The sequence below is a fragment of the Ornithorhynchus anatinus genome, chromosome 10 (assembly GCF_004115215.2).
Source record: "Ornithorhynchus anatinus isolate Pmale09 chromosome 10, mOrnAna1.pri.v4, whole genome shotgun sequence".
In the NCBI taxonomy this organism is placed as follows: domain Eukaryota; kingdom Metazoa; phylum Chordata; class Mammalia; order Monotremata; family Ornithorhynchidae; genus Ornithorhynchus; species Ornithorhynchus anatinus.
In genome coordinates this window covers 54491049-54518674 of record NC_041737.1, presented here as the reverse complement: position 1 = coordinate 54518674, position 27626 = coordinate 54491049, and the positions used below count along the sequence as shown (strand labels likewise).

The window sequence follows — 27626 nt, the reverse complement described above, 5'->3', positions numbered from 1 at the left end:
ACTTCAGAACTTCCATCCCCACTAAGCACTTAAATACTCTCGATTTTCCTTAGCCTTTACAGATACTTCTTTTATGGTATTTAAGCGCTTACTATGTGGCAGATACTACTAAGCGCTGGGGTAGATATAAGGTAAACAGGTGGGATGCAGTCTGTCTCACATGGGGCTAAGAATTTGGGTGCTTATTTAAGCGTTCTTACTGTAGGCCCTTAATAATCCTTATGGTATTAAGTATTTAATGAGGTACTAAGCACTGTGCTGAGTGCTGGGGTAGAGACAACATAATCAGATTAGACCCAGCTAGGACTCCCAATCTAAAGGGGAGAGAAGCAGCATGGCGTAATGGGTAGAACACGGGCCTGGAAGTCAGAAGGTCACCAATTCTAATCCCGCTTCTGCCACTTGTCTGCTGTGGGGCCATGGGCAAGTCATTTCACTTCTCTAGGCCTCAGTTCCCCCATCTGTAAAATGGGGATTGAGACTGTGAGCCCCAACCGGGACAGGGACTGCGTCCAACCTGAGTTGCTTGTAATAATAATAATAATAATGCTGGTATTCGTTAAGCGCTCACTATGTGCCCAGCACTGTTTTAAGCCCTGGGGTAGATAGACATTGTCCCACATTGGGCTCACAGTCTTAATCCCCATTTTTACAGATGAGGCAACTGAGGCCCAGAGAAGTGAAGTGACTTGCCCAAAGTCACCGCTGACTAATGGCAGAGGTGGGATTAGAACCCACGACCTCTCACTCCCAAGCCGTTTCCGCTAGGCCAGAGTGCATCCACCCCAGCGCTTAGTAGAGTGCTCTGCACCCAGTACACCCTCCACCATAGTAAGCGCTCAATAAATCCTAGCGAATGAATTGCCATTGTTCTCGTCTGCCCGTCTCCCCCGATTAGACTGTAAGCCCGTCAAAGGGCAGGGACTGTCTCTGTTGCCGACTTGTCCATTCCAAGCGCTTAGTACAGTGCTCTGCACCTAGTAAGCGCTCAATAAATACAATTGAATGAATGAATGAATAAATAGGATGGAATGAATGAACGAATATCAGTGTCCCGGCCCCGCCCACCGCAGGGACCGAGTTGGTATTTGTTAAGCGCTGACTAGGTGCAGAGCACTGTTCTAAGCGCCGGGGGAGATACAGGGTCATCAGGTCGTCCCACGTGAGGCTCCCAGTTAATCCCCATTTTGCAGATGAGGTCACTGAGGCTCAGAGAAGTGAAGTGACTTGCCCACAGTCACCCAGCTGACAAGTGGCAGTGGCGACATTCGAACCCATGACCTCTGGCTCCCCAGCCCGCGCTCTTTCCCCTGAGCCTCGCGGCTTCTGCCTGAGTCGGGGTCCCGGATGGGCGGAGCCGCGGCCCGACGAGCCACCACGTGGGGAGTTTCCCCTCCCGCTCCCCTCAGCCGCGTGACGCGGCCGAGGGGGCGGGGGAGGGCGCTCTTGATTGACGGCCCACGCGGCCTCTCCCGAGGCGCCCCCTCCTCTCAGCGGCCGTCGCGCGGGGGCGGGCGAGGGGCCTCAGCCAATGGGAGCGCCGGGCGGCCGGGCGGCCGGCCAATGAGGGCAGGGGGCGGGGCGGCGGGCGGACTCCGAGGCCGAGCGGCAGGAAGGCCGGCGGCGGGGCCGGGGAGGTAAGATGGCGGCCGGCGCTGAGGCGGTGGGAGCGGGGGCGGAGAAGGGGCGGCGAGGGGGCGGCCGTGGTCCCGGGCTCGCGGTCCGCTCTCCCGCCGTTTCCCCCCGCGCCTCCCCGGGGTGTCGGGCGGCGCCGTCCGTCCGGCCCGGCCCTGCCCGCGGACCTTCCTTCCCCTGGCCGGGGAGCGGGGCCCCGGACAAAATGGCGCCCGGGCGCGCGCGCGCCAGGGAGGACAGCACGGGCGAGGACCGGACCGGGGGGACCGGGGGGGCCGGGGGGGACGGGACGGGGCAGCCGCGGGACGGAGAAGGAGGGCGGTGGAGCCCGCTGAGTTGAGCAGAGCAGAGCAGAGCAGAGCGCGGCCCCAGGGGCGGCGGGGCGGCCCCACCGACCTCTGCGCCTGGGGCCGGGACACCACAGCCCAGACAACAGAACAGAGGGCGCACCCCCTTTTCCTCCTTTTCCCCCTTTACCCACATTTCCTCCTTTCCCCTTCCTGATTCTTTCCCCCCCTTTCCTTCCCCCCCAGTCTCTCCCCTTCCTCCCTCTCCTCTTTTCCCTTCTCCCCCTTCTCCTTTTCCCCATCTCCTTTTTTCTTCCCTTTCTCTTCTTTCCCCCTTTTCCTCCCTTTCTCTCCCCCCTTTCCCTTTTCCCCCTTTCTCTGCCCCTTCTCTCACTTTCCCTCCCCGTCTCTCCCCATTCTCCCCCCTTTTCCCCCCTTGTCTCTCCCCTTTCCCCCCCCCTTGTCTCTCCCCTTTACCCCCCTTGTCTCTCCCCTTTCCCCCCCCTTGTCTCTCCCCTTTCCCCCCCTTGTCTCTCCCCTTCACCCCCTTGTCTCTCCCCTTTCCCCCCCCTTGTCTCTCTCCTTTTCCCCCCCTTGTCTCTCCCCTTTTCCCCCCCCTTGTCTCTCCCCTGCCCCCCCCCATCTCTTACCTCCCCCCGTCTCTTCCTTTTCTCCCCTACTCCCCCCCCCCTTCCTTCACTCCTCTTTCCTTTAGCTACCCCAACTTTCAGGCCCCCTCCCCACTGGCATACCCCTTCCCTTCACCCCTGCATAAACCCACCCAGCCCAAAGATGGAGTTTGGCCTCCTGAGGGCCCGGTGGCACCTCCTGAGCCCAGCCCGCCCCTCCGGGGTTCCCCCGCAGGTGTTGGCATGAATAGAATTCGGATCCACGTCCTGCCGTCGAGTCGGGGCCGCCTGACCCCGGTGCCCAGGACCCAGGAGCCCCTGTCCTGCTCCTTCACCCATCGGCCGTGCTCCCAGCCCCGGCTGGAGGGGCAGGAGTTCTGCATCAAGCACATCCTCGAGGACAGAAATGCCCCCTTCAAGCAGTGCGGCTACATATCGACAAAGAACGGGAAGAGGTGTCCGAACGCCGCCCCCAAGCCCGAGAAGAAGGATGGGTACGTCTTCCCCGATGGGGTTCCCGCCAGGGACGGGGAGACGGTCCCTTGCCGGGGAGGAGCCGAGAGCCGGCGAGTAACTCGAGGTGGCCCTTTGCCGCAGCGAAGTCATGAGGTCATTTGAGGGGAATGGGTATTAGATCATCACTAGTCACACGAGCTCTCAAGGGGTGAGTTTCTGCATCCCTCCCTGGTTACAGAGCACTGGATAAGGGCCTCGCTGGCATTTACGGAGTAGGGGCGAGACACAGGCCGGGCACAAACTCCAGTAAGGGCAGAGCAAGCTTCTGAATTCACGGCTGCCCAAAGGACAGAGAGGTTGACTGATCTCCTAGATGTGAACTCTAAGATGCGGGTGGTCCTGCTTTGTTGTCATGTTAGCTCTGTGGGAGCATAGCATGGCCTAGGGGATAGAACACTGGCCTGGGAGTCAGAGGGACCTGGGTTCTAATCCCAGCTTCACCCCCTGTCTGTTGTGTGACCGTGGGCAATTCGCTTCACTTCTCTGTGCCTGTTACCTCTAAAATGGGGATAAAGACTGAGCCCCATGTGGGATATGGTTTGTGTCCTTACCTGAACAGCTATCTATGCCAGAACAGTGCCTGACACATAGTAAGTGCTTAACAGATACCATGAAAAAACTGCAACGGTTTCGGAGTCAGGACAGCGGATTTGTGAAAGGGGAGGATAAAGTTGGTTCCACATTCCTGTTTCCTTCCTCCTTCCCCTCCACCCCCAGCCCCAGATGAAAAACAATCTGAAAAAGCTTTGAGCATTTCAATGGCTAGAGCACAGGCCTGGGAGATAGGAGGTTATGGGTTCTAATCCCAGCTCCACCTCTTGTCTGCGGTGTGACCTTGGACAAGTCACTTTACTTCTGGGCCTCAGTGACCTCATCTCTAAAATGGGAATTGAGACTGTGAGTCCCATGTGGAACAGGGACTGGGTCTAATCCAATTTGCTTGTATCCACCCCAGCACTTAGAACAGTGCCTGGTAGAAAGTAAGCGCTTAACAGATACTACTATTATTATAAAGCCACTCAAGGCTATAAGGCCTCCCTACAGTCTGAGTGCGCTTGAGATTAATTACAATTTAGGGAGTTCCTGCTGCCGAGAATATTGATTTTTTCTTTTCCCCCGCTCTCTGGTGTGGTACAGGCTTTGTAAGCGGCTGAACAGTCCGTTCTACAAGCGTCTGTTGAACATCAAAGGGGCTAATAACGTCACACCAGGTGAAGACAGGGCAGATGATTTTGTAGCCAAATGTGTTTTCTGAACTTGTTCCAGAAACACGAGCCAAGTAGTCCCCTCTCTTTTCCAGGTGGGGAAACTGAGAGGTAGGGAAGTTTGGGAATAACTGAGCCGTAGGGAGATGGAATTGTTCTGTCCAAGGGGGCTGAGGGAAGTGAATATAGCAATCTAACAGACACATTCCCTGCCCGCAATGAGTTTATAATCTAGAGGGGAAGACAGGCATCTATAAATAAATGTAATAAATATAAATAAATGAGAAGTAGCGTGGCGGAGAGGATAGAGCATAGGCCTGGGAGTCAGAAGGTCATGGGTTCTAATTCCCCCACTTACCTGCCGTGTGACCTTGGATAAGTCACTTCCTCTGGACCTCAGTCACCTCATCTGTAAAATGGGGTTTGAGACTGTGAGTCCCGGGTGGGACAGGGACCGTCTCTAACCCGATTTGCTCGTATTTACTCCAGCACTTAGTACAGTGCCTTGCACATAGCAAGTTCTTAACAAATACCATCATTGTTAGTATTATTATTATTAAATGACACATATGCACATAAATGCTGTAGAGCCGGAAGCCTTGTGCTAAGCGTCGGGGAGAGTAGAGTATAGCAAAAACGTTCCCTACCCACACCGAGCTGACAAGTGGTCAGCCGGACACCCCCATTGTGTCCGGGGTTTGGTTTCCTGACTCTCTCTTTGGGGGAGGGGGTGGGGGGTGTGGCCCGCCAGGAAATTGTTGTGCTGCAGTGACCCAGGAGCGAGAGTGAGAAGGATGTTAGAAGTCGGGGAACTGATGATGATCAGGGTGAAACACCGAACACCACCAGGAAAGGGCTGAATCAGATATTTTTTCCCTCCCCTCCCCATCCTACTGAATTATGATACTTGCTTATTTCTCCTAACAATGAGAGCCAGTCAGCTGACGCTTATTCCACCTCAGGGAACCGTGAGCCCCAGAGGAATAATAATAACTATAGTAATAGCACTTGTTAAGCACTTATTATGTGCCAAGCACTGTTCTAAGCACGGGGTAGATAAAAGTTAATCGGGTTGGACACAGTCCCTGTCCCCCATAGGGCTCACACTTATCACCGTTTTCCCAAGAGGTAACTGCGGCCCAGAGAATTGAAGTGACTTGCCCAAGGTCACACAGCAGGCATGTGACGGAGCTGGGAGTACAACCCAGGTCCTTCTGACTCCCAGGCCTGGGCTCTACCCACTGAGCCACGCTGTTTCTCAGAGGAGCCTCCGTCCCTGCCTTGGACTCATTTCCCTCACCGCCTCTTAGGTCAGAAAGAGGAAGGAGGTAAAAAATTGCTAATGAGCCTAAAGTTTTGTGCGCGCCTGTAGGTGTCTCAGCTGGGCACTCCTTGAGATCAAAACATGAAAATCAGTTGTCATGGCAGTCCAGTTTGCATTCGCCATTGACCAGAGTCTGAAATGAATTAGGTAGGAGGCTTTAAATGAAATGGGAGTGCTTCATCTCTTCTCCCTGTCCCCAAGAAAGCGTAGCGAAAGGGGAATTTGTGGGTGAGCACCGGCCTTCCCTGGAGAGGGAGGTCAGGCATCAGTTAAGGTGAATTCTCACGCTTTGTTTTTTGAATGTGATTAGTGCCGTGGAATAAGAGATCTAGACCAGCCCTCGTGAACGGATATGTATGCGTACCGAGCGTGGACTGGGAGCCAGAGGACCCGGGTTCCCATCCCAGCTCTGCCACCTGCTTGCAATGTGGCCTTGGGCAAGTCACTTTTAGGGCGCTCGGTCTCCTCGTCTGTAAAATAGGGATTGCCTATGTAGAGAAGCAGCATGGAGCCCGGGAGTCAGAAGGTCATGGGTTCTAATTCCGGCTTCCCCATTTGTCTGCTGTGCTTCTTCACTTTTTGGTCCCTCAGTTATCTCATCTGTAAAGTGCGGTTTGAGACCGTGAGCGCCATGTGGGACAGGAATTATGTCCAACCCCATTTGCTTGTATCTACCCCAGCGCTTGGTACAGTGCTTGGCACATAGTAAGCACCTAACAAATACCACAGTAGTTCTTATTTTTAATTGTCCTCCCTCCCCCTTTAGACTGTGAGCCCTTTGTAGGAAAGAGACCATGTGTGTACCTCAGGATTGGGCACAGAGTAAGTGCCTAACAAATGCCACAATGGTTGTGCATTGCTGGATTGGGACCACTGTACTTGTAAATATCCTTTGTTTGACTCCCACGTTAAAAGTATAAACCCCTGGGCAGGGATCGTATCATATCTTTATTCTGCACTGCCCAGCACCTCATCCAGGGCACCCCACCAAGTAGGTGCTCAATAAATCTTACTGCTACCCAAATCAGTTGTATTTATTGAACGCTTATTGTATGCAGAGGACTGTAAAGCGCTTGGGAGAGGACAATAAAACAGAATTGGAAGACACGTTCCTTGCCCACAGCAAGATTCCAGTCAACCAACATTATATTCACGAGGGCATTTTTGAAAGCAGTTGGATTTTACAGCCGTTGCTGGCAAAGTGATCGGATGCTTGGGTCGCAAACTCCCCGTGGATTCCTCCTGGGAATTTTGGAGGGCTAGAAAGAGAATGTATCGTTTTCTTCCTCTTTTTGTCCCCAGGGCATCTCTGTGTGCCGAGCACGCCCGCAGAAACGCCCTGGCGCTCCACGCCCAGATGAAGAAATCCCACCCGAGTCCAGTGGGCGAAACGCTTTTATGCCAACTGAGCTCGTACGCCAAGTCCGAGTTGGGTTCCCAGACGCCAGAGAGCAGCCGCAGCGAGGCCAGCCGGATCCTGGGTGAGGGTCTCCTCGGGGAGCGGAGCGGGGCATTCGAGGGGCCCGGATGGTCCGCCGGCGGGGGGCCGACTCTTTGGGTGGCGGGGCTTCCTCTCTCCGGTCTTCCCTCCCCACCTTGACCCCCTGGGGCCAGTTGGATAGTGCCAACTGAAGTGGTTGGGGACCTGCCGACGGGCAGCGGGAGCTGACGGCTCTTTCCTCCTCTGTGCCGCAGATGAAGACAGCTGGAGCGATGGGGAACAGGAACCCGTGACCGTGGACCAGACGTGGAGAGGGGATCCTGACAGTGATGCCGACAGCATAGACAGTGACCAGGAAGACCCTCTGAAGTACGTCCCGCCTCCGTCAATCATGGGGCGGGGGTGGGGAGCTCCTGTCGAGGGTTGCCGAGGTGGGCGGCCCACAAGGTTCTGCAGGGGACTTGGGTCCAACATCTACAGCCTCCAGTGAAGACTGTAGAGGAGCAGCATGGCGTAGTGGATGAAGCATGGGCCTAGGGGGTCAGAAGGTCATGGGTTCTAATCCTGGCTCCCCCCTTGTCTGCTGTGTGACCTTGGGCAAGTCACTTGGCTTCTCAGGGACTTGGTTACCTCATCTGTAAAATAGGGGTTAAGACAGTGAGCCCCACATGGGACAGGGACTGTCTCCCAACCCGATTTGGTTGTATCCACCCCAGCACTTAGTACAGTTCCTGGCACATAGTAAGTGCTTAACAAATACCATTATTATTATTATTATTAAAGGACCAGAGGATGACTTCTTAAACTGGGTCGGTCTCTGGTGCCCTGCTCTGCTTTTTAGCCCCTTCCTCATGTCGCAGGCCTTCTGGCCAGTGGGGAACTGCCTCACCCCAGAACCCTGGTAAATGCCCTCCCCCTTCCCCCTTCAAAGTCTGCACAACAATCAAACCTGGCCCAAACCTGACGAGGCCAACAACCTCACAGACGGCAACAGACTTTATTCCCTGGCAGTATCCAAGTCTTAAAAGCTTTGCCGAGTCAGAGAAGCTCTGCAAAGAGCAAATGGGGTAGAAGAGAGTTTAGAGCGGCAGAGCCGGGAAGCCCTTTCCATACCCATCCCCTCTCCTGGTCCTGTCTGCTCTCCTCCACTTTAATCTTTTGTCATCCGACTCCCTATGGATATCCCCCAGTCCCACCCTGGGGATTTGCAGCAGAGTCTAAAGGAAAGAGCCCAGAACAGGAAGTTGTGACACCCGGGTTCTAATCCCAGCTCTTTTGCTTGCTGTGTTGACTTTAGGTGAGTCGCTTCTCTTCTGGGCCTCAGTTTTCCTCACCGATAAAATGGGGATGAAAGAACATCTTGCCCCTCGCTCTTTGACAGGGAGTTCTCGTGGTATGAGGATCGTATCCGACTTGATTGTTGTATTTGCCCTGGTACTTAGCACAGTGCATACAACATAATAAATGCTCAATAAGTACCATTATTCCAGAATTACTATGGGAACCATAATACCTTGCCAAATAAAATGCCAATATTTAGGTTTATTTTATTATTATTTTGATGCCTCGCTCTCTAATAATGATAATGGTTTTTGTTAAGCGCTTACTATGTGCCGAGCATTGTTCTGGGTGCTGGGGTAGAGACATGGTAATCAGGTTGTGCCACGCGGGGCTCCCGGTCTTAATCCCCATTTTGCAGATGAGGTAACTGAGGCTCAGAGAAGTTAAGCGACTGGCCCAAAGTCACACGACTGGTAAGTGGCGGAGCCGGGATTAGAACCCGTGACCCCTGCCTCTACCTTCGAGAGGCTACGGGCCCAGCTTGCTCTGCTCCTCTTCCCTCCCCGCCCCAGCCCCTCCTGAAGAGCTGACCCGGGTCCGTCTTGCAGACACGCCGGCGTCTACACGGCGGAGGAGGTGGCCCTGATCATGCGTGAGAAGCTGATCCGCCTCCAGTCTCTTTACATCGACCAATTCAAACGGCTGCAGCACCTGCTGAAGGAGAAGAAGCGCCGTTACCTGCACAGCCGCAAGGCGGAGCACGAAGCCGTAGGCAAGTAGCGGCCCGGCCCCGCCTCATCCGTCCGTCCGGGGGAGAGAGAGCGTCTGGCGGCCGCCGGCCCCCCGGGGCGGCGCCGGGCCGACCGGGCCTCTTCTCTCCGGGCTGTCATGACTCTCCAGGTAGCAGCCTCCTGACGGGCCCCGAGGGCCTTCTGTCCAAGGAGCGGGAGAACTTGAAGCAGCTCAAGTGCCTGCGGCGGTATCGCCAGCGTTATGGCGTGGAGGCCCTGCTCCACCGGCAGCTGAAGGAGCGCAGGATGCTGGCCACGGACGGGGCGGCCCAGCAGGTAGGTCGCCGGGCCCGCCCGGTGAGCGACCCGCCGCCCTCGGCCGTCCGGCCCTCCAACTCGTTCCCCGTTGCCCGCTTACCGAGCTTCGGCGGGAAACATCCTGAGGGACCAGCATTGATTTTCACTTAAGGGTGACCCAGTTGAGAATCGCGGCCCCACGGGCAATTAACGAAACGGCTGGCGGGGCCCCCGGAGAGAACCCCAGTGGCCTGGAGGGGCGGCGTGTCTAGTGCAGAGGATGATGCTGGTTTTGTTTATCTGGTATTTAAGCGCTTACGGCGTGCCAAGCGCTGGGATAGACACGAGATGATTGGGCCGGACCCGGTCCCTACCCCACCCGGGGTGCCCAGGCTAAGGGGAGAGGGGAACGGGTCATTTTTAGGCCCCTCGTGCCCCGCCCACTCATGGATAATTTTGCCTCAGTGACTGGTGTCTTTCCTCAGTCAGTCATTCAGTGGTATTTATTGAGTGCTTATTGTTCTAAGCGCTTGGGAGAGTGCAATACACAGAGTTAGCAGACACATTCCCTGCCCGTGACGAACTTCAAAATTGAGCATTCTCTCAGTTTGGAGGATGGGTTGCTGACTCATTTTTGGCTCCTCCTTCTCGGCCTATTCCTTCTAGCCGTTTGGGGTGATTAGTCTACCTGCGAACTGGGGCCCCCGTGGATTAGCGTTCAGCTGTTCGCTCCCCCGAGGCCGGGCTGGGGCCTGCCGACTCCTGTGCCCTCCCAAGAGTTAAGCCCAGAGCCCCAAAGGCAGGAAGACCGATTGATTGACAGATTCCGGAGTGACCTCATCGGAGGGTTTGGAGGCCCCTCGACTCTTAGCGGTCGTGACCCCTCTTCGGCCGGGGAGCCGAGGTCACTGACCTGTTGGCGGTCTTCATTGTGGCTTAGTGGTTAGAGTACTGGGGGTCAGAAGGTCATGGGTTCTAATCCTGGCGCCACCACATGTCTGCCGGGTAACCTTGGGCAAATCACTTTGCTTCTCTGGGCCTCAGTTACTTCACCTGGAAAACGGGGATTAAAAATGTGAGTCCCATTTGGAATAGGGACTGTGTCCAACCTGACTTAACTGGTATCTACCTCAGGGCTTAGAAGAGTGCTTGGCACCTAGTAAGCGCTTAACAAATATCATCATTATTATTTATTATTACTATACAGTAAGTGCTTAACAAGTACCGTAATTATTATTACCATCTCAGGCTCACACCACCCGATCCAGCCAGAGGTGCTTGGCCTTCGTGGATGACATTCGCTGCTCCAATCCGTCTCTCCCGATGACCAGACACTGCTTGAACCGTATCCTTCCTCTCACCAAGTCTTCCCGGTCCAGCTCCCCCCCCCGGCGACTGCGGGAGCGCCCACCCCCCGGCCCTGAATCAAGGCCAGCGGTTTGATGGAGCCGCTGGTTTCAAACAGGAGCCTAAAGAAACGTCTTCCACTGGTCTGTTGGCTGTCCTAGTCCCCGAGCGGGGGGCGGCCGATTCGTTTGGAAGACACAGCCCGTTTTCAGGGGGCAGCTTTGGAGAGTCGAGCGTATTGGCAGAGCGAGGGCGAGAGTTATTCGATCGTATTTATTGAACACTTACTGGAGGCAGAGCACTATACTAAGTGCTTGGGAGAGTACGATAGAACAGACACATAAGCGAGACGTCCCTGATTGGTCACCCGCCTCCACCCGCTTCGGAGGGAGGACAGGCGGCAGATACGTAAAGGGCGTATTGTGAGGATCTCGGTCCCTGAGGAGCGGCCGTGGTCCAGTGACGTGGACCAGACTAGCGGAAACCTCATTAGTTACCACCCCTCCCTAACTCCCTAACTCGAGAGGGGGGGGTCCTCTCGAACTTTTGTCCTTCCGGCAGCCTTCTTGTCATTCGCTTGACCACGTCCCCACAGACATCTGTCAGGATACCAACCAGGTACTCTTCAAGTGGTGCCAGGGCTCAGAGGCGGCGCCCTGCAACAAGCCGGTTCCGGTCAGCCTCTCGGAGGACCCCTGCTGCCCCCTGCATTTCCAGCTGCCCCCGCCGATGTACAAGCCTGAGGAGAGCCTGTCCGTGTCGGAGGAGCTGGGAGGCGTCCCTATGGATCTGTACCTGAGCGCCGCGGAGCTGCAGCCCTCCGAGAGTTTACCCCTGGAGTTCAGCGACGTAAGTCCCAGAAGCCCCCGGGTTAGAGCGGGCCAGCCCCGGGCGCCTCAGGCACACAGATCTTCGATTCTCCCCGCCGCACTCTTCCTTGGGGATCTTCCTGGGGGCTGGGTCGAGCTCAAGTCGTCAGAGTTGTCTTGTAGGACCGAGAGAAGAGCGGGGTGATGGGTGTCAGCTGCTCCCGCCAAGGGCAGCAACACTCAACCTAAAGCCAAAGGCCTTGGCCCTTTTCTAGGACTTGTAAATGAGTAGTTAAGGCTTCGCACTCAGAGAGGATGGCCCAGTAGATAGAGCACAGACCTGGGAGTCCGAAGGTCAAGGGTTCTAGTCCCGGCTCCACCACTTTTCGGCTGTGACCTTGGCAAATCACTTCTGTGGGCCTCGGTTCCCTCATCTGTAAAATGGGGGTTGAGACGGTGAGCCCCATGTGGGACAGGGACCGTGTCCAACCTGATTACCTTGTATCTACCCCCAGTGCTTAGAACAGTGCCTGGCACATAGCGCTTAACAAATACCATCATTATTAATATTATTCCTGGGGTAGGATGGTGCGACTTGGTGGGCCAGGGACTTGTGCCGATATCCCGCCTGCGCCTTTGGTATCAGGAGCCGGAAACTCCCCGGAGCCCAAGCAGAGAACGGGACGGCGGGCAGGTGGGCAGGGCGCTGGGCTCAGCTCAGCGATTGAGCCAGAAGAGGGCAGGGTCTAGAGGATAATAATGATGATAATAGTATTTAAGTGCTTACTATATGCCAGGCACTCTTACTAAGTGCTGGGGTGGATACAGGCAGATCAAGTTGGACACAGTCCCTGTCCGATGTGGGGCTTACGGTCTCAATCCCCGTTTTACGGATGAGGTAACTGACTCACAGAGAACTGAAGTGAATTGCCCAAGGTCACGCAGCAGAGAAGTGGTGGACCTGGGATTAGAACCCATGACCTGCTGACTTCCAGACCCTTGGTGGGTGGGCTGGAGGCGGGGCATGATGGGGTAGGGGTGTCCCACAGCTCAAACCGGTATTCGTGAACCTGTCGAGCTCCCGAGGCCAGCTTTCCGTTCGGGGCCGGGCATTGGATTGACGGCAGAGGGGAGGAAGTGACTATTTGGGGGGGGGGGGGGGGGGGAGATGTCTCACTGGAGGGCTGCTCAACTTCCCCCTGCTGGGTGGAGACCTGGGACTGTAGGCATGGGACGGGGCGAAGGATGTCGAAGAGAGCAGCGATGTCCAGAAGAGTTCATGAAGTCTCCCTCCCCGACCCCTACCTTTCCTCTGTTTTGGCTGAGGGCAGAGCTAGAAAGGCTGGGTTGAAACTTAACATGCGACCAGAGGGCACTTCATCAGCAAGAAGTGTTTGCTGAGCCAGGTGCATTTTCCAAGTTAGATATGGCCTCTGTGGGGAGGGGTGAACAGCAGGCTCCAAGTCAGGGTGCCAAGGGTGACTGTTTGTCCCTGGCTTAGTGGATAGAACACAGGTCTGGGTTCTAATCCCTACTCCTCCTGTAGACCGTTCTGGGATCTTGGGCAAGTCACTTTGCCTCTCTGTGCCTCAGTTACCTCATCTGTTGAATGGGCATTGAGATTGGGAGCCCCACGTGGGACAGGGACTGTGTTCAACCTGATCTAGTATTCCCCCCTGCCCCCCAGGGTTTAGTACAGTGCCCGGCACATAGTAAGCATTTAACAAATACCATACTTTTTATTATATATGTGGGTGGGGTGAGCTGTGATCTTGGGACCGTCAGGACACCCCCCTCCACAGGAGGGTGGGAGGGAGCGACTCCAAGAGTCACTGGCTCTGTTCCGGGGATTTGATCGTGGCTGTCGCTGACACCAGAAAGTCTGGAGGTGATTTGAGAGCCTGGAGGTCCTTCCTGGCCCAGTGTCCCTTCTTCCACTTTCCCTGGGAAGAGGGGAACTCTGCCCCGCCGCTTGCTTCGAGCTGAGAAACTCAAACCAAACCACCTTGAAGATGAGCTTTTGTTTCTTTGTCTCCTGTTTCCTGTTTTGAACCAAGTTACCGGGCTCTGCTCCTTTGTTGCTGTTGAGTTGGTTGGAGATTCATGCTCTGGGGGTCTTTTTTTGAAGCGGTTTTGGTGTCCCAGAGAGACCCCACCCCTGTGGCTCTTGTCCTCTTGCTCCCTGAACGGCCTCTTGGAGCATCTCTGTTGAAACCAAGAGGTTCTGTGGAGATGGGAATCCTCGGGGAATTAGTCTTCCTCCCCCAGAGGAGGAAGTGCATAGAACAGTATTTAGCACATAGCAAGGGCTAAGCAAATAACGTCATTTTTAACAAATACCAGGGGGTCGGGAGGACGAGGCCGCTCAGGCGGGCACTGGGGCTTTTCTTGGCCACTTGCCCTCAGCCTGGGGCCCGACGGGCCTGGCTTAGTCCGCGGAGTCGTTATCCTCCCGGCCCCACCCTGGGATTGACGTCCCGTCTGCTCCTCTGGCTTCTGTTTACCCCTCTGCTCCTCCAGCCAGATGGCTGGCTGGCTAGCGAGACCAGCGGCCGCCCAGCAGGCCGGCGTCCAAGCAGCCTATTGTTATTGGTCAGGCGATGAGCCCGGCCTGGGCTCTGTTGGCGGGAGTGAGCTGGGCCAGCCCCTTGGGCACGGGAGACTCGGAGAAGCTGGAGCCGCCTATTCTCCCCGGTAGCGGCTCCCTGCCGGGCCTCGGCTCGTTGTTCCGTTAGCCACCCGAGAGGCCGATGGGGTAGGGCCAGTGGGGTTACCGGGCCGGGGGTCACGCGGAACGCCGACAGTGGTGGGGCCCGGCTCTGAGAGGGGGACCTGAGAGATGAGTTTCGACCTTGGCAGAAGTGGGTTACGGAGAGGGATATTGAACGAGGTACAGGACTGCCCTGGTGGAGTTGGCTAGCTGCCGACACGGCACCCCTGGGGGTGATGGGCGGGGGATGGAGGGGTCTCAGGCAGTACCTGGAGGCCAAAACATCTAAAGCGAAGGACCCTCCCCTTTTCCCCAGGAGGGTATGAACTCCCATACTGGCTTGTCCCATCCCTCTGCCGACACTGAGGGCTTCCAGCCGGAGCTGAAAAGACCCAAGGTGGCGGCATCTGGCGGGTTGGCTCCGAGCCCTCGTTCCCCTTAAAATCTCGGCCTCCCCCCCCAACTCCCAACAGCAGCTGCGTGGGGAGTCCCGCTGACGGGCTGCCGCCTGATGTCTCCTTCCCCCAAGGACCTGGACGTGGTGGGGGATGGGCTGCAGTGCCCTCCATCTCCCCTGCTCTTCGACCCCTCTTTATCCCTCGAGGAGCGCTCGATCCGCGACGTTAGCGAGGCCCCGGGAGACATCCTGGCCAGCGAGGACCCCCCGCGGTCGGGCGGCGGAGGGTTTGCCTCCGGTCACTGTGGACCTCTGGGAGGACTGGCGACTCCCCAGGTAACGCTTGCGTCAGGGGCCCCGGAGCTGGGGGGTGGTCTAGGAGTGAGGCGGAACCACTCAGCAGTGGGACTGTGGTACCGGGAGAGCAGAGGAAGCCGCGTGGCCTAGTGGAAAACAGCCCGAGCTGAGGAGTCAGAGGACCCTGGGTTCTTACCAGCTCTGCCACTTGTCTGCTGTGTGACCTTGGGCAAGGGACCTCAGTTCCCTCATCTGTAAAATGGGGATTATATCCTACTCCTTCCTACTTAAACTGGCAGCCCATGTGGAACAGGGACCGTGTCCCACCTTTCTATTATGTTCCTCCAAGAGGGCTTAGTACAGTGCTTGGCACAAAATAAGCACTAAAAGGGTCGGGGAGGCAGCATGGGATCGTGTCCTACTTTGATTTCCTCCTCCACCCCCATCTGGGCTCGTGTGTGCATACACACAAATATCCCATCCCAACCTCACGACTGAGCTTCGGGAAGGGAGGGGCCGGGACCCAGGCCCTGAATCAAGACCAATGGCTTGCTGTGGCCATTGGTTTCAAGCAGGAGCCTAAAGAAAGCAATAGCTCCCTGTGGTCTGTGGCCGCTTGAGACCCCCAGCAGAAAGTGGCCTATTCGGCTGGGAGAAACAGTTGGTGTGGAGTGGGGAGGACGGAGGCAGCATCGGCTCGGGGGATCGGGGGAATTGGGAGCCTTCAGCTGCTGCAGAGAGCAGAGGTCAGGGCTGCTCAGCCTGCGAGGGTGACCACAGAGCAGCGGTCAGCGCCTCCAGGGTGACCAGGGCCTCTCTCCACACAGACCCGAAAGCCGGGAGAAGCCGTGGGTCCCGCTTCGTTTCCCGGAAGCCGAGGGGCTGCTGCCCAAGGAAAGTCGGAACCCTCTTCTCTACGCTGCTCGTAGCCTCGGGTGGAGCTGAGCTGACTCTGGTGGGGAGGAGCCCCCAGCCCCGCCCCACCCCCCCGGGGGCACCGGTGGCACCGACTTCCCAGCACAGAATCAGCCCGGGGCGCTGTTCCTTGGGCTATTGGGCTACAGGCCTGTCTGCGTCGTCGGTCCGAACCGCTGAGGCGTGTGGGGCGGCGGGCAGGCCGGCCGCCCGTAAGAGCTGGGGAAACGCGAGAGGGATGCCCTTGTCGCCTCTCCCCCCGGTTCCTAACAAAGAGGGAGCCGTCTGCCTTGTGCCATGTGCTGCCCATGCTCGAAAAGTGTCCGGGCACAAGGTCCCAGCTGCCGAAGTGGGAAGGAGGCCTTTTCATTCCGGGTGCAAAGAAAAACAGGCAATAAACCTTCGTTAAAGCAGAGGTGTGTGTTTGGGAGTCCTGCCTGCCCCCTCCCACCCACCCTTCTCCCTCAAGGTCCGCTGAGTTGGTGCACGGGGTTTGGAGCTGTCACAGGCCCGTATCTGAGGGCTCCCCTGACCCTTAGCGGGTGCTTCAGTCCCTAGCACGGCCCTTCTTGGCCTGGGGGCGGGTGAGGCGTGGTCAATGGAGCTGTTGTGGGCGTCGGAGCCACCGCCGTCTTGCTCCGGTCGACCGAGATCGGAAGGGACTCCCCGGCCCACGGAGAGCACGTGGGCCTCCCAGGCTGCCCTGCGGGGGTGACCGCACCGGGCCTGTACCCCCGGGGAGAAAATGAAAGCAGCAAGGAGTGGCTCTTTACTTGGGACCGTTGTTTTCCCATCCAGGTTGGTGGGGAGTGGTGGTAGTTTAGCTGGGGAGGAGAGGGCCTTGTGGGCCGAGTCAGATGGCGGGGGCAGGAGGGGTCAGGAGGCCCGGCGGCACAGGCCGTCTGGGTGGCAGCCGACAGTCCCCTCTTGTGACCTCGATCCCCCCCCCCCGGGGGGGGCTGGCTTGTAAGGAGAGTCGGCTGCCACCTGGCCCTAACTCAGCCCCGGGGCCATCGGGATCTTTCTTCCCCAGACGCAGCCCAACTTCAAATCCAGGTGATCCGGAGGGAGCCCGGCCTGGAATGCCAGAGCCCCCCCGCCCCTCGCTGGTCCCCCAACGGCCAGTCCAGCCTTAAGCTGAATTTCGGTGCCCTTTCCCACCTACCCCGTCTGTCACCCCAATTCCAACCCTTCCCCTTAGGAGAACATCTGTCTGGCTGATACCGACCCCTGAGGCCGAACCCTGTGCTAGGCAATGGAGGTGGGTGGAGTCACGGCCCTCCTGGAGCTAGGGATCTAATGTCAGGGTGGGCGTGAGTCAAAGTGGAGCGGAATTTATTGAACCTTCAAAAAAAAAAAAGCACAAGAATGAAACATTTAGGAGAGGAGGTAGGTAAAGAGCCCAGGATAGGGTCATCGATACGTCAGGTGACAGCTTCTGGACAGGAGGCAGTGTGGCCTAGTGGCTGGGGGGCGGGGAGGACCTGGGGGACTCAGAAGGACCTGATTGCATGCACACTGTGAGCAGAGAGCACTGTACTAAGTGGGAGAGTGCCATGGAGTGGGTAGACACTCCCTGTCCTTGAGGAGTTTACATTCTTGGTGAGACAGACACTACTAAAATTAGTCTGGCGAGAGGGACACCCCCTGAGGGTTTTTAATTCACTGCGCCTGGCTGATGATGCAGAGGATGGGTTGGGCATACGCCAGGGCCAGAAATCATGGGCAGAGGGGCCAGGGAGACTGCCGCCACCTACCCCCAACTGCTCCGGTAAAGGGACGATGGAACCCAGCCAACTTTACACCTGGGTCCTGGCGCTCCAGAGGGCCGTCTTGGGTGTGAATGAGGCTGTGCCCAGCCACACGTCAAGCTCCTCAGAGAGAACTGGGGCAGCTGTGCCCATGGGGAGAGGGCTGAGGCAGCCGTGTCTCATGAGAAAAGTGGGGTAACTGTGCCTACTTAGGGGTCGGGCAGCTGGGCCCACTGGGAGGGGAGGGGGCATAGCCGGGTACTCCAGTAGAGAACTAAGGAAGCTGCGCCCTCCAGGAGAGGGCTGGGGCAGCACTCAGTAAATTATTGATTTATTTGATGATTAGCTCAAACCCTGACCCCCACAGAAGGCCACACTAACAGTCATGATTTAGATGCTTCTATCTCACATCTCACTCAGCCCCTCCCATCTTTTTTTTAAATGATATATATTAAGCTCTTTCTATGTGCCAGGCACTGTACTAAGCGCTGGGGTAGACACTAAGGTTGGACACAGTCCATATCCCAGATGGGGCTTGCAGCCATTATCCCTGTTTTACAGATGAGGTAACTGAAGCACAGAGAAGTGAAGGGACTTGACCAAGATCACACAGCAGACAAGTGGCAGAGCTGGGATGAGAACCCAGGTCCTTGTGACCTGTCGTAGCCATTAGGCCACAATGCTTCCCCTCAATATAGCCATGCCTGAGTCAGCACCCTGCTCTCCCCACTCCCGTCCTTATCTCCTTCTCCAGCCCACCCACCTCCTCCTTGAAGTCTTCCTAGATCAATTCCTCTGTGCCCTGTTAACCTCCTGGCTCCTCCCCTTTGCTGTTTGTCTACACATGCAGGCTCGAGCCTGGGTTTCCATTACTGAGATCTTCCTTTAAACCCATCTCGCATTCCCCCATTTGAGTGATTTACCAAGGGGCCAGGGCCTAGGGGTTAAATCAATCAATCAATCAATGGCATTTATTGAGCACTCTACCTTGCGTTTTGGAAGGTACATCGTTCCTGGCCCACAACGAGTAAGTGCTCCATAAATACCACCAATCTGAGTTCAGTCATTCAATTGTATTTATGAGGCACTTACTGTGTGCAGAACACTGTACTAAGTGCTTGGAAAGTACAATTCAGCAATCCACCGTGCTCCCCTGGGTCCAGCTGGGCTGCCCACTGGTTACCAGGGTGAGATCTGCAGCCCACCCTCCTCCGCCACCCCACACCCCCACACTCTCCATTCCCTTCTGCTTATGTCTCTCCATCGTGGCGGCCCACCCCTGGGGCTCCAGCCCAGGCCCGCGCCCCTGGCCCTCCCCCACACTCCACCTCCCCGACCCGAGACTCCAAATAAAACATTTTCCTTGAAAATTCCTTTCCCTCCTCATGTTTCCTTCCTTTTTTTATCCCGAGGGGGGAGGGGGGAGGGGCAACATCTCATCCCTGACCGGCTGCCAGGAGGCCAGGGTCATGGTCAGTCTTTTGTAGACTCCTCTCTGCCCACCCCCCAAAAAAAATCTGGATTTCCCACCCCAGTCCTGGGGGCCCCAGAGATGGGCAGAGGGAAGCCCAGGGGGGTTCGGGGGGAGGGGGCAGGGGGCTGTGGAAGATGTAACCAAGTCGGACGGGAAGTAATGCCACTTTGGCCTGTCTACCTCCTCCTAGCCCCACCCCTGCTTGGAGCCTCCCTGCTGCCCCTCACCCATCTTTAGTTAACACCATCAACTCACCACGCCCAGCAGGGAGGGGAGGGACGGAGATGAAGAGGGCAAGCAGAACTTGCAAGTCCTGAAAACGTGGGGAGACTTGAGTAGGGTCCTGAGATTGGGCCTATCTTGCTGCCAACATTTTGCCCACATCCTGCCTCTGGCCCGGAAAGTACTCTCCACCCCTTTCAAAGCCTTATTGAAGGTACATCTCCTCCAGGAGGCCTTCCCTGACTTTCCTTCCCCGCCGTTTCCTCTTCTCCCACTCCCCCCCTTCTGCATCATCCTCACTTGTTCCCTCTGTTCTTCCCCTCTCCCAGCCCCTTGGTATTTACGTACATATCTGTCATTTATTTTTATAGTAATGTCTGTCTCCCCCTTCTAGACTGTAAACTCACTATGAGCAGGGAATGTGTTTATTATTGCATTGTACTCTCCCGAGCACTTAGTACAGTGTTCTGCACACAGTAAGCGCTCAATTAATACGACTGAATTGAAAAAATTGCACTGGACATCCAGTAGAGGCAGGGGTCTAGGCCTGAGGAGAGGGGACAGAGTTTGGGTTAGAGACGGCTGGGGGAGAGGGGGGTAAGTAGAGCAAGGGGACTGACGTACACACATATGCACAGACTCCCGGAAGCCTAATCTTAGATAGTCATTGTACAGACACAGAAGCACGGGTATGCACACACACACAGTCCTAGGTCCACAAGCTCGACGATTGTCTTGTAGGTGCACAAACTCGTACATTGTCCTGTAGGTGCAGAAGCACAGAAGCACGAAGCAGCGTGGCCTAACGGAGAGGGCGCGGGCCTGGGGATCAGAAGGACCTGGATTCTGAACTCCACTTTGCCGCTTTTCTGTTGCATGACCTTGGGTTCCTCACTTCATTTCTCTGGGCCTCAGGCCCCTCATCAGTAAAATGGGGATTGAGACAGTGAGCCCTAAGTGGGACAGGGACTGTATCCATAGTATAAGCACTCAACACATGCCATGATGATGATGATTATTATTCCATCAACGCACCCAGACTCAATTATCACAATTATTATTGTGACATCAATGTGTCCAGACCACAGAGATCTAGAAACCCAGATAGGGGGCTGGTGAGTTCCCTCCACACACGGAGGAGGCGGACAGGGATGCCCCTGGAGTCGTGGGAACACCGGCGCTGGCATATCCCTGCAGGTTTTTGGATCATTCCTTCAATAGTATTTATTGAGCGCTTACTATTTGCAGAGTACTATACTAAGCGCTTGCAATGTACAATTCAGCAACAGATAGAGACAATCCCTGCCTAATGACGGGTTTAGGTCCTCAGCCCCATACACATCCAGGTGTCAACGTGGGTGAGAGCTCCCACCTGAGCGCTAGAGAAACAGGCAAGCACATGCAGCAGTGTGGCTCAGTGGAAAGAGCCCAGGGCTTCGGAGTCAGAGGTAATGGGTTCGAATCCCGACTCAGCCACTTGTCAGCTGTGTGACTTTGGGCAAGTCACTTCATTTCTCTGGGCCTCAGTTCCCTCATCTGTAAAATGGGGATTAAGTCTGTGACCCTCACCCACCTGTTGACCCTGTATCTCCCCCAGTGCTTAGAACAGTGCTCTGCACCTAGTAAGCGCTTAACAAATACCAACATTATTATCACTGATAATAATAAAATGGGGATGAAGACTGTGAGCCCCATGTGGGACAACCTGATCACCTTGTAGCCCCCCCAGTGCTTAATAATAATAATAATAATTATAATAATGTTGGTATTCGTTAAGCGCTTACTAGGTGCAGAACACTGTTCTAAGCGCTGGGGAGATACAGGGTCATCAGGTTGTCCCACGTGAGGCTCCCAGTCTTCATCCCCATTTCCCAGATGAGGTCCCTGAGGCCCAGAGAAGCGAAGTGACAGTCCCACAGCTGACAAGCGGCAGAGCCGGCATTCGAACCCCTGACCTCCGACTCCCCAGCCCGGGCTCTTTCCACTGAGCCCCGCTGCTTCTCTGTGCAAAGAACGGTGCTTTGCACATCGTCAGCGCTTAACAAATCCCATCGGTACGGTGAGGATGAGGACGATCCTGCCATTCCCGGAGAGCGCCCGCCCCCCACCCGCCCCCGCGCCCTTCTCCTCCGGCGGGCCGCGGGGGCGCCCCCTGCAGGCCGAGGCGTGCACATCGGGCGCGCGGAGGGACGGGGGGAGAGCGGGCGCGCGGGCCGGGGCGGCCGCCGATTGGCCGAGCCGTCGCTAGGGGGCGTGTTCGGGGGCGTGTCCGGGGGCGGGCAGGACTGGCCTCTTTAAAGCTCCTGCCATCGCCGTGCGGCCCCCCCCGCCCGGTGCGGCCCCGGCGGCCATGGACCCCGCCGCCCCGGCCCGGATCCCCGCCCCGGTGAGTCCTCGACGCTCGGCTTCGCACCTTTGCGCCCCCCCCCACCCCCCCACCCCGACCGCTTAACCCCTTCGGGGCTGCAGGAGGCGAGGGGGGGAGGAACGACCCTTAACGGCGCGCCCCTCCCCCGGGGGTCCGGCCGCGACCCCCCCTCTCCCCCGCGCATGCTCCGGGGGACCCGGAAGGGACCGCTTAAGGGGAGGGGGGGGTTCCGGCCTCCGATCCCCCCGCCCCCCACCCCCTTGTTTCTCACCCTGCTTTAGGCCGCACCGCCCCGGGAGCCGAAAACCCCCACCCCTCCTTACGTTTCATCCCCCCACACTGGTTCCCTTCCCCCCAAAGAAATCCTTCTTGGGTGGGGGGGATGCGGGAGCCAACGCCGAGGCCCGCGGGGAGAGCGAAGGGAGGCCGAAATGCGGGGGGCTGGGAGAAGAAAGGGGGCGGGGGGGGGGGGCTGCCCCGAGGTGACCCAGACCCCGGCCCCGGAGAAGGAGGAGGAGGAAGGGAGGCGGACCCGAGCTGGGGACCCAGGCCCCGATTTAGGCCGACGCTCCAGCCTGGAGCTCCGCCGATGCCGGCAAATCGGTTTATCCCCACAACCAAGTTGGCCGCCCCGTCCGGCCCTGCCCGGCCCTGCCCGGCCCTGCCCATCCCTGCCCATCCCCGCCCATCCCCGCCGGGCCCCGGGAGCAGATGCGGCCCGTCGGCCGTCCCGACCGGGGAGAGGCCGAGGCCGAGGCGCCGGGCCTCGTGCGGGGGCCCGATGGCCCCGCCGGATTAAAGGCGGAGGAGGCCCTGAGGTCCGAGAGAGGCCCCCCGCCCTCCTCCCGGCTCCCCCGTCGGGACCGGGGCCGGGGCCGGGGCCGGGGCCGGGCCGCGGTGGGTCCCGCCCACGCGCGACACCTCGGGGCCTCCTCGGCTGTCGGGACTTGTTTTAGGGTCGGGGACGGGGGACGGGGGGCGGGCGGCGGGGGCAAGGCCCGTGCATGCCGGCCCGGTCGGGGCACGTTATCCCCTCCCTTCCCTCGCCCTCCCCCCTTCCCCGTCGAAGCTCCAAGCGGGGGGAACGGCTGCCCTCCCACCCCCACCCAGAGGCAGCGACTCCCTCCCGGACCCCTCCCCCCCACGCCGCCGGAGGGGGGGTTGCCCCACGACAGGGGCGTGGGAAGGCCGGGTGCCCCCCACCTTCTTGTTTCTGGGGTCGGGGGTCCCGAGCTCCGCTTGGCTCCCCGTCTAGAGGAGCATCCTTCCTCACCCCTCTGTCCCGCCTAACCCGGCCGCCTCCCGGGTGGCCGGATCAGCGGCAGGAAGGACTGAAGTGAGACTTCAGGAACAACTTCCCGATTGTGAGAGTAACGGGCTGAGTTTCCCTTCCAGAATGCCCCCGAGAGCAGGGTGGAGCTGGCTCGCCCGTGAACCTCCCTCCCTCCCTCCCTCCCCTCCCCACAAAAAAAATAGAAAAACCTTCCTGGTTTTCTCCTATGCCCCTTGCAACTTTCAGTGGGCCTAAAGATCCCCAGTGCTGGATTAATTTCACAAAGACAGGATTTGGGGGGCGTGTTTTGCATAACTTGGCGTGCGAATGTCACGGCCACACTGATGCAGATGAACACCCCAGCTTTCCTAGCTGCCGTACCCACTCGGGGCCTGGATTTCCAGACCAGAGATGGAGTTCTGGGTGGGCCGTGGGTCTGGTGGCTGCCCCGTTCTACCCCCTTACCTTTCTCCCTTCTCCCCGAATCCCACCCCCTCTCGCTATATTTGGTTAACGATTTGCATAATCTGCATACAACTCTGTAATTGTCTGTTGCTTATGCCTGTAGGGTTTGACTGGGCCGGGTTTTGATTTCCTTCCCCCCACTGCCTACCTTTCCTTCCCCTCACTGCCCCGGTCCTGCACCCTGTGCTAGGGCAGCATCGAAGGCAAACGGAGAAGCTGGAGCCACATCCCCCACACCCTCCACAGATAAATCCCTCTGTGGCTTGGGAGAAATAGCGTGGCCTAGTGGATAGGGCACAGGCCTGGGAGCCAGAATATCGTGGGTTCTAATCCCGGCTCCGCCACTTGTCTGCTGTGTGACCTTGGGTGAATCGCTTCCCTTCTCTGGGCCTCAGTTACCTTATCTGTAAAAATGGGGATCGGGACCGTGAGCTTCACCTGGGACAGAGACTGCGTCCAACTCTGTTTATATCGACTCCAATGCTTAGTACAGTGCCTAGCACATAGTGCTTAACAAATGCCGTCATTATTAAGGACCTGGGTTCTACTTCCACTTGTCTGCTGGGTGACTTTGGGTGAGTCGCTTCATTTCTCGGTGCCCGTTACCTCATTTGTAAAATGGGGGTTAAGACTGTGACCCCCACGTGGAAAACGGCCAGTGTCCAACCTGATTACTTTGCATCTACGCCAGAGAGTAGTACGGTGCTTGGCACACGGTAAGCGCTTAAGTACTATTTAAAAAAAAAAAGGCCAGTGGCTCCAGCCCTGGTGAGACTCTCATCTGGGGCCCGGTGGGGCTGGAGGTGAACCTGGAGCAAATCCCAAAGGGGTTTTGGTCCCGCACCCGGGGCTGTGAGTTACCTGTGAGTACCTGCCAGGTTGCCTCTGTGGGTTGTCTGGGAGTTGTAGCCCCAGAAGCTCAGGGGAACCCACTGCCCGAAACCATCCCTCCTTCACCCTGGGGAGAGCTGGCGAGTGCCCGGCACGCGGGTGAGGGGGTCTGAGCCCGACCCAGACCCGGGAGGGTTTGGCTTTCAGCCTCTGGCCTTGCGGTACCCTCTTGGGGATGGGGGAGGTGGGATCCATGAGAAGCTGCGTGGCTCAGTGGAAAGAGCCCGGGCTTGGGAGCCAGAGGTCATAGGTTCGAATCCAGGCTCTGCCATCGTCAGCCGGGTGACTGTGGGCAAGTCACTTCCCTTCTCTGGGCCTCAGTTACCTCATCTGTAAAATGGAGATTAAGACTGTGAGCCTCACGTGGGACAACCTGATGACCCTGTCTCTCCCCCAGCGCTTAGAACAGTGCTCTGCACATAGTAAGCGCTTAACAAATACCAACATTATTATTATTGAGACTAATGCTGAGTCCCCTCCCCCTCCCCCACCCCACCGAAATAGAAACCTCACGATGTCTCCCCAAGCCAGGCAAGGAACAGATTTGTAAAAATTGCGTAGTAATTGTGGTATTTAGGTGCTTACTATGTGCCAGGCACTCTACTAAACACGGGGATAGATAGAATTAATCAGGTTGGGCCCAGATGAGGGAACGGCCTCCCCTCCCGCCCTCCCGGGCTCTCCGAGCCCTTACTCTTTATCATCTCCCCCCCTCCCATCTTAGATTGCAAGCTTGTTGCGGGCAGGAAGAAGTGCGTCTGTTCCATGGTTGTAGCATACTCTCCCGAGCGTTTAGCGCAGTGCTCTGCAGAAGAGCTCAGTAAATACCGAGTTTCCCCAGACGTGAAGCTCGCTGGGAATGGGGAGGGGGGTGACCCACGATGGAGCCGGGAAGGGGCATCGGGCCGCGGAGGACCGGACGGCCGTGGGAAGAGCAGTGGTTAGGGCCGGGCCCGGCTGGGGGCCGGTTGGCCCACCTCCCGGGAGTCGGAGGCCTCCGTCCTCGCCCGAGCCTTGGGAAAAAAAAGCAAAGCCCCCCACACAAACCCCTCCCCTCGGCCTCAGTTTCCCCATCTGTAAGACGGGGCTAATGACAGCTGCCAGACGGCCGAGGGAGCGGTGCCGCCCGCCCTCATTAGCGCGGACAGATAAAAGGGCCAGGCCTGTTATTAAACGGAATTACTCTTATCGTTATTCCCGATTTCCGAACACCGGCGGGGCTGTGCGGTGCGGTGCGGTGCGGTGCGGTGCGGTGAATCGGGGACCGGAGGCGGCCGAGTGCGGGGCGCCGCCGCCGCCGCCGCCGACTCCGCTCCGGGTTTTGCCGGTCGCTTCTCTGCAGTCCGGGTTGAGGCCCCGCCTCCTCCCGGCCGCCCGCCGGGGTCACCCCCTCCCTCCCCCTCCCTGCCCCCCTCCCCTCCCCCCGCCCCGCCGCAGGAATGCCAGGAAAACCCGGGCCGGAGCCCCAGCTGGGCCCGGACGGGCCGGGGCCCGGCGGAGATGAGGCCGGGGCGGGGGTGGGGGGCGCGGCCGGGCCCCCGAAGCCCCCCGGGGGGCCTCCTGCCCGCCCAACTGCCCACCCGCAACTGCCCCTCGGCGCAGCGGTGAGTCACGGCCCGGGGCCGGGAGCGGGAGGGGGTGTAATTAGGGCCTGTCCCGGCCCGATCTCAGCGCTCAGACACCCCGGGACTCGCCCCTCGGCAACCCCGGGGGCCTGCGTCTCCCGCCCCCGGGGGGTTCTCACCCTCCCCCGGCCCGGCTGGCCGCCCCCCTTCCCTCCCCCACGGCCCCCAGCCCCGAGGCCGACGGCCAGGTGGGGTGCCACCCGGGGTCATCCCTTCCATCCCCCTGCCCCCGTGCGGGGAGGCGCGGGGCGAGGGATGGGGGGCTCCCGGCTCCGAGGGAGCTCCGGGGAAGGGACGCTTCCCCGGGGGGTCGTCCCCCGGCCTCCGTGCCGCAGCGGGAGTCCGCCTTCCCTCCCCTCGACGACCCTCGCCATCCCGGCCCGGTCCCCGGGCCCGCCGCCGGGCCCGGGGCTGAAGGGGATGGATGGAGGGGAGGAGGGGGGGGCGCCTTCGTCCTCCCTCAGGCCACCCGGGGATCCCACCGCCCGCTCAGACCGGACCCCGGAGCCTGGGCCCGGTGAGGCGTGCTGGGCCCGGCGGGTGGGTCGGGGGGATCCTTGCTTCCTGCGCAGACATCCCCTCATTTCCTGCCCCGCGAGGAGAAGGAGGCTCCGCGCCTCGCCTCGCCTCGCCGGGGGTCCCTTCCCTCTCCCGTTTCCTGTTGTTTCCAGGGAAGCCGGGGCCGCGGGCCAGGACGCCCCTCCGGGTGAGCGGGACCCCGGCCCGGAGAGGGGAGCTCGCGGGGGGCCGAGCCCGGCGGGCCGGGACTGCCCAGAGACTCTGACGGACAGCGGCGCCGCTACCCTGGGGTGGTACCCACCCACGCCTGCCCGCCGGGTCGCCCGGGGCCACCGGTCGGGGACGTGGCCGAGCGGTGCGGTGTGCCAGGGCCTGCGGCCTCTGGGGGGGCCGCCCGGCCGGCAGGCAGCGTCGACCTTCCCCGGACCGGCCTCCTCCCGCAGCGCTGGGGGCTGGCACCCGGTTTACGGGGCCCGGGAGCCTGGGGGTGGCGGGCCGGGCCCGGCCGGCTGATGGGCGGCTAGGCGGGCTGGGCGGCATTTCTGGCCGGTGACTCTCCGTCCCGACCCCCGCCCCAGGCTCCCCTCCGCCTTCGGGGCCCCTGTGTGCCCTCGGGCCAGGGAACCCGCACAGACGGGGCTGGGGAAGCCGCCCCCAGACTTTGAGAGTCCTCAAGGGGGTGCCCAGATGTGGCCTATCCAGCCCCAAGCACCCCCAGCGTGGGTTGCCCCCGGGGTCTTTTGGGGGGGGGGCATGCAGACTGTGCATGTCGCCTCTGCTATAAATAAATGCAGTGTTCTGTCCCCAGCTCCCCCCCCCCGCCGGCAGCTGTTAGCTCGCCTGCCTGGGGCCCGGTGGAGGTGTGGGGGGGTTGACCCCGGGGTGTAGTGGACAGAGCTTGACCCCCGGGGCCTGACCCTCGGGTGCGTAGTGGAGTGGGGGGCCTTGGCGTTGCAGTGGAGAAGCCCGGCTTGGCGCTAGAGGCTGCTGGGTCCCTGGGGGAGGGGCCTCCGGGTGCCAGATGGGGCACTGGGGGTAGGGGTTGTCCCCTCCAGGTCATCCTGGGGCTCCGGCTTGGGGGAGAAAGGGTGGGTGTCGGGGGCCGTGCTTCTGGGCATCCGAGGGGAGGGAGGGAGGACGCAGGAAGAGGAGGAGTAACAGAGAAGCAGTGTGGATAGATGCTGGATTCTAATCCTTGCTTTGCCACTTGGCTGCTG

General features: G+C 58.8%; 1 protein-coding gene and 2 non-coding genes across 4 annotated transcripts; all 3 read left to right on the top strand.

The window, feature by feature from the left end:
• The first annotated feature begins 1592 nt into the window (after nucleotides 1-1592).
• Nucleotides 1593-16236, top strand: KANSL2 (KAT8 regulatory NSL complex subunit 2). 2 transcript variants are annotated; one of them, XM_007661841.3, is made up of 10 exons: nucleotides 1593-1637; nucleotides 2787-3045; nucleotides 6899-7077; nucleotides 7292-7406; nucleotides 8927-9090; nucleotides 9219-9385; nucleotides 10595-10691; nucleotides 11289-11542; nucleotides 14742-14945; nucleotides 15734-16236. In XM_007661841.3, the coding sequence occupies exons 2-10, from the start codon at nucleotides 2795-2797 to the stop codon at nucleotides 15833-15835; spliced, it is 1533 nt and encodes a 510-aa protein (XP_007660031.2). In that variant the 5' UTR covers nucleotides 1593-1637; nucleotides 2787-2794; the 3' UTR covers nucleotides 15836-16236. The 2 variants fall into 2 exon arrangements, with proteins under 2 accessions (XP_007660031.2, XP_028929699.1); XM_029073866.2 differs by lacking the exons at nucleotides 1593-1637; nucleotides 15734-16236 and having other exon boundaries at nucleotides 2602-3045; nucleotides 14686-14764.
• On the top strand, nucleotides 10761-10896 carry LOC114814907. The gene has a single exon (XR_003762702.1). It is a non-coding gene; the product is annotated as a small nucleolar RNA SNORA2/SNORA34 family (small nucleolar RNA).
• LOC114814908 lies at nucleotides 15431-15569 on the top strand. Its single transcript, XR_003762703.1, has one exon. It is a non-coding gene; the product is annotated as a small nucleolar RNA SNORA2/SNORA34 family (small nucleolar RNA).
• Nucleotides 16237-27626: the final 11390 nt, after the last annotated feature.